This window comes from Hippocampus comes, unplaced genomic scaffold, assembly GCF_001891065.2.
Source record: "Hippocampus comes isolate QL1 unplaced genomic scaffold, H_comes_QL1_v1.1 scaffold7, whole genome shotgun sequence".
In the NCBI taxonomy this organism is placed as follows: Eukaryota; Metazoa; Chordata; class Actinopteri; order Syngnathiformes; family Syngnathidae; genus Hippocampus; species Hippocampus comes.
The window spans coordinates 2,141,027-2,147,362 of NW_017842060.1; the positions used below are offsets into that span (position 1 = coordinate 2,141,027).

The following is a 6,336-nucleotide window of genomic DNA, read 5'->3' on the forward strand; positions in this document are numbered from 1 at the left end:
CAGAAGAGGAAGTGGTAAGTAAGTACAGATGTCCACATATATTTTGCGTTGACTGATCGCGGTTTGCTGACATTAAGTTTCTTCTCTGTAGTGAGCATCAATAAAGGAAAAGGCTTAACATCCATTACATCCAAAATTGCGCCAATGGAGAGGAGAAAGCTGAACGTACATAAAATCCAAAATATTGGGGAAATTGGGCCGATCGTTTTGATATCCTCAGAGATTTACGTGGGCCTAAGGAGAGATGTCTTCAAATGTTTGCGGTGATGACTGATCACACTTTTCAGGCATTACCGGTAAGCTTTTTTTGCATTTCAATCAAGCATTTTAGTCACAGTCTGAAGTGCTTTTTTTTCACTTTTGTGTTCATTCCCCTCGGGAAATAGTGCTCCAAAAATGTAAACAAATCAAGTTTGTGAGTTCGACCAGGATTAAAGTGGTTTTCTGTAGCCATTTTACAGAGCTGGGAGAATTGAATGAGACACAGAATGTGGACAACGTCCCATGATGTTGTGTTGACTGTTTTCATGAAAGAGAAGGAAAAAAAACTTGAATGAAGAAGGCGCCATCGTAGAAAACATGAATGGCTGAGCGCCATGAATGAAGCCTGTAGTACCTCCACTCGGGCTTAGGGTGGGAGTATTCGGCCCGCAAATCCCACCGCACCCCTTCACCCCTCCCCCGCTACTCACCCACCAGCCCCACAGTTGGAGAACCCCAACGTGGTGCTTCTGGCTTGTGGAAGTTGTCACACACAACACGCGTGGACTCCGGAGAGGAGAGACGCGCCGCGTGGGGCGAGGTATGAATTAGAACAATAGGGGATGGTGCAGGGAGGAAACACAAGTCGACTCGCCGTCACTCAAGCCGGGAAAGGGCGAGGAAGGAGACGGTGGAGGATGAGGACCGGAGCCGCGCCAGGCGACCGAGTCCCGGCGTTGGCGGCGGGGTCCCGCCGATAGCGCGCCGAGTCCCCCGCCGGCCGGCCCCCATCGGCACGGTCGCTCACTTACGGGACAATCAAGTTCGTCCTCCCTGTACAATGGTCACAAATGGGTCTGAGCTGAACAGCACCGCGCCGGACCCCGACGACGACGACACCGCCGCCGTTCTCAACCGCCCGCCGTGGGTCACCACAACTTTGGGCTGCTTCCTCATCTTCACCATCGTGGTGGACATCCTGGGCAACCTGCTGGTCATCTTCTCCGTCTATCGGAACAAAAAGCTCCGGAACGCAGGTGAGGCGCATTCCGGAACACCGCGCGCAATTTGGAGCGAAACACAAAAACTTTGTTCCAGTCATTTTATGACTTTTTTTTTATGAATCGGTTCGTTTGCAGGAAAGTGACGACTCTTGACTCGCCGTCGCTTTCGTTTGAGATCCAATTAAGGATTGTTGGGTTAAAGGCTTCACAAATGTTCCCTTCAATTTGACTAATCACCAAGTAAATTGAGCGTAAGCCGAAAGGCATAATTTTTCCAATTCATTTTTGAATGTTCTCGAAAGACAGGAAAAAAACGAAAGTGCATTGCTGCCAATGGGGGGGATCAACATCAAGTGAGCACGTGATAAGTCTAATGTTTAAACGTGATACAGTTCTTCATTTCACGTGATAGATTTCACGTTTGGCAAGATGACCTCCATTTTATTGTGATAAATTTGTCCTTTTAATGTGATCATTTTTATGTTCAAACGTGATAAGTTTGACTTCCGGTTCAGGTCAATGGCACAGTCCTTTTTGTGTCTTATAAATTAAAATTGGTAGTGTGACTATGCTGCTCTTTTATAATTCTGTAAAAATAAATAAATAAATATAAAAGAAAGGCCATGTGTTTGAAAACATTTCCGATTTGAAAAGACCTATTGACCTGAACGCCGTTGCGGTGAGCAGTTACTTGTTGTGATTTGTTGCGATTTATCGCAAGCTGATCTCATAACGTTCTTTGCCAGTAAGAGAGTCGTCAAAGCTAGCGATTCTACCGTTGTGTTTTATTGTCTTTGTTATTTCCACCCCCGCTTCACTCGTCACCTTCCAATTGGAGACGTCACTGTTCTGTATATTTGGCCTTTTTGTCGCGAGCGTTTCGCGTGGACTGGCCGAAGCCTACTTTTTGAAGCGGAGATAATTTCGCTGACCCCAAAGCGAGCGAGCGAGCGAGCGCACAGGGCCAAGCAAAGAGCAACAACTGAAGCAATTATTGGCGGTCTGAAGCCAAAGGGGAAGCCCGCCGCATCCAGGCATTAACTGCATCCGGGCATTAATGCTCCCCGTGACGTTCGCCACCCGCCCGGACAGATCTGAGCTTGGGGGTCTGATCTAATGACGTTGTTCCACATTCGCCGTCATATTTCTGAGGGACTGAATTGTCTTCTGAGTTGGTTTTGAGTGTTCAGTGAAATATTGGTGGCCCCCAGCAACTGTTCTTTGATGGAATTTAGTGCGTCGTCAGCTTGAAATGACAGAAAAGGACGTTTTCCACATCTACGGCAACTAAGTCGTGACAGTTTTCTTTGGGAAGATTTGCCCTGCACCATTCATCGTTGAATGGCTAATTCGGCCATGCGACTTGGTCATCAAGTTTCTGCCCAAAAACTTTGCTCTTTGGTTGTCTCAGTTGTTATAGATTGGTGTCCAAATTTTCTCTTTGGTTATTTAGCTACGTTCTCACGGAGAAGACCCGCTAGCTACACACTGAGATGAAGGCAGTTAGTGGTTATTTTGTGAGTGTTCTTTTCAAAAGTCTATGGAGTCAGAATGCTAAAGTTAACAAAAGAAAAATGTCACACTGATTCAATTGAAATTTTGAAAACACAATTTGCAATTTTTTTGCTTTGAATCCTGAGAACAGTCTATCATGTGTCCACAGTGTGTCGATCTTCTTCGAGTCCACATTGCTGCCCTCCTGGTCTCACCGTGAAACAATCATCCCGTGCTCTTTTTTGCGTTAGTACTGCAGCACGGCGATGTATGCGTTTGTCAGCATTGAGTCTTAACCCAGCATGAAGGCATTGAAGTGTGCCGCAAGGGGGAAGATTGGCGGGGGGATACAAGAGGTACATAGAGGGAATGGCCTCTTTGAAGTCGTACCATTAATTACGGCTAATTACATGCAAGGGGGTCATAAATGCAGCCGCCTCCTCCGCCAGAGTTCAGCGACGCACGCAGTTAACTTGGCAATAATGAAATGCCCCAGCATGGAAAAGTTCCATCTCTCTCCAGCAAGCGATTGAGTAATTGTTTAATCGTGTTTCGCGGCGGCCGCCGTCCCGGGATGCCGTGCCTCCGAGGTGCCGCTCTCCAATCCCAGATCGGGTGGGCAACACGCGTGCCTAACCGACGGCGAGCCCAGTTTTTTTTTTTTTTTGTCTGTTTGGGAATGGGGATTTGGATGCAAATTGGCAGACGGATAGATTGACATAGTTTTCAGCCACGCTTGCGTCACAGGTTGTTTCAGTGGATCCGCGGTGTCTTAAAGGAAAGAATAAGCGGTGCATTGATCTCCTTTCCATTGCAGGTGAGGCGAGTCGGACCAATTGTGTTTGGTGGAAAATTCCAACAGAGACAGATACAAGTATTTATTCATTTATTTATTTATTTAGATGTACATCTTCTTCATGCTTGAAACCGATTTACACATCTTAAAGTATACTTTACTCAACAAACAAGCATACCTTAGTCCAGACATGGGCAAACTACGGCCCGCGGGCCGGATCCGGCCCGTTGGTCTTTTTCATCCGGCCCGCCGAAGGTTGGTACAGTACACAATTATGGTTCGATGTAAATTATTGCATTAATTTCATTTGGACTTGTAATACAGGCATTTAAACGCCAGGTGGCGCAGTTACTTGAAGTCGCAGAGCACAGGGAGGGAGGGGGAGACGATACGGAAGCCCGCAGTAGCACTAAATCAAGTAAGTCCCGCTCGATACGACGAAATAGATGTATCCGCACCGCTATTTTCTGTCATTGGATCCAAAACGGCGACATGCAAGCGACTCTTTGTTGCAGTGAGTTTTCCTGGAATTGCGAAATTTTTACATCCTATATTAGAGCATGGCATCCAAACAAAGAGGAGCGGTAATGGCCGCGGAAGAGAAAATGAAGTGTATCTCATTAAACGAAGCGGGTTACGAAGTACGAAACATTCAGGAGACGCTTGGAGTCTGGAAGACTCAAATCTACGAGACTTTGAAAAACGAGGAAGCGATTCTTGCTCAGTCCGATTCGGGCTATTTCCATGCTCAGAGTGAATTGCTTGCGGCTCGACGGACAGTCCAGTAAATGAACGTTTCCTGAAATGGCTTGACTGTTATCGTGCTAAAAACTTTCCGCAAACTGGACTGCTAATAAGAGAGAAAGCGAGTTCCATAACGCTAACTATGGGCATTGAAGACTTCGAAGCGTCCTGCGGCTGGCTTCAAAAGTTCGAAGCACGACATCAGCTGAGCAACGCTGTCTTGTGTGGTGATCGAGGGGAGGTCGAGTTCGAGACAGTGAGTGAGTGGAAAGAAAGCCACCAGGTCTTTTACTCGTCTCATTTTGGAGCAAATAGTCCTACCTTTGTTATATTTTCTCATATACTGTACCTGTACTGTATGCCGCAGTTTTTGGGCAATATATTGTTGCTCTTTGTTGCTTGTGTTGTCACCAATGTTTGTTGTTAACATACCGTACTTGGACGTTCATACAGGACATATACGTTGTCTCACTGTTCTCATGAAAAAAGTATGGTAATACTTGAATGCTTTTGTTCTGTTGATGTTTGGTATGGACTGTCAACATATACGTTTTTTTATATGTACCATATCTTGTGCTGACCCGGCCCACCTGTCAAATTTAGAAATCAATGTGGCCCCCGAGCTAAAAAGTTTGCCCACCCCTGCCTTAGTCCCTGTTCTCACCCTGTTCAGCCTAACGTATCACATCACTATGAGGAAATGTAAAGAAGACTTGCTCACACACTTTGCTAAACGAGAGGCCAAGCGCGCTTGCTTCAAGTTGTTGACTTGGCACTTCCAGTTGAAGTTTGCTGTTTAAGTGACCCATAAACCAAAAAAAATTCAACATTGTACAAAAAGTACTCACTCTTTGAGTGCTTACCGCTACCTTGAGTACTTTTGATGAATAAAAATTTCATTGAAAAATGTGACCGAGCAGGTGACAATTCGCCAATCTGATCTGATGTGCCACCGGACATCGCCAACTACTGCCAAGGAGGACTTAATGTCAGATTTTTTTTTCGCTTTAAGTATCGGTGGCTGGTATAATCACCCTCCACGAGTACCCAGTGCCTTAATATAAGGCCATATTGGCCCGATACCGAAGCCTGGTATCTGTAATTGCCCATCGCGAAAATTAAAACTTTATATTGAACCACCAAAATGCTCAACCAAACTATATCATTTGAAAGGTGTGCTAGCTTAATGCTAACACAGAGTGCAAAACGCCATTAGATGACTCCCATAAATTAGCATCAATGTTAGATGAATTCTAAGCTTTCAAACAACTGCTCCTTATGTTATGTAACACAGCCTCAAACACAACAAGAGAGAATTTAACACTGTGTATTTAAACACCAAAATGTTCTACATGAACATCCCGAACCAAAATTCTGATGGGCACGGTACAATTGTAAGCTTTCTGTCTCTTATTGAATACTTTTGTGGGTGCCTTCCCCAGCTACCTTATTAGGCAGGGCCAGGGGCCGACTGGCTAACTATTGCCGGAACATACTAATACTCTGAAACTATTGCTACACGGGTAAGCTTTTGCAAAATGAAATATATTCTCAGATGGGTTCTCTTCCTGGTCTAATACTGCCAATAGTATGCGTCACATCATTGTGCAGACACTTTCAAAAAAGGAGAAAAAAAAAACACGTAATTAGAGAGCCTTTTCTGTCACAGTTAGCAGACAGAGATAGCATCCAAATGACTGACACCTGCGTTAATGTCACCAATCTTCACACGACATTCCCGGAAATAGGCTCAGCCTCTGCGTCTTTTGTAGATTTTTCTACTCCCGTTTACGCTCGGATCGGTGAAGTCCTTATCTGCTGCCTGACAGGTACATTGGAGGCGATTTAGCGGCGTGGAAACAAACTGCCGGCCAGCTGTAACCGCTCCACAATGGCAAAACATCTCATTCAGACGAACTGTTCTCATTTTGAGCGCAACCACCGCCGTCGGGCTGGACTTCAAGAAATGTTGCGAGGCTTCAAATCTTTCCTGGCTGTTCAGTACAAAAATGCCGGGGAATTTCCAAATAGCTTCGATGGGCTACTGATGTCACCTGCAGCCGGGGGGGGGGGGGGGTTTACTGGCCGAATGTGATT

General features: G+C 45.6%; 1 protein-coding gene across 1 annotated transcript in view; it reads left to right on the forward strand.

Moving 5' to 3' along the window:
- Positions 1-687: 687 nt before the first annotated feature.
- Positions 688-6,336, forward strand: part of mtnr1aa (melatonin receptor 1A a) — a 34,382-nt gene continuing 28,733 nt past the window's right edge. The window contains exon 1 of the mRNA XM_019862650.1: positions 688-1,238. Within this exon, the coding sequence (XP_019718209.1) occupies positions 1,043-1,238 (196 nt within the window). The 5' untranslated portion in view covers positions 688-1,042. The remainder of the gene's footprint in view (positions 1,239-6,336) is intronic.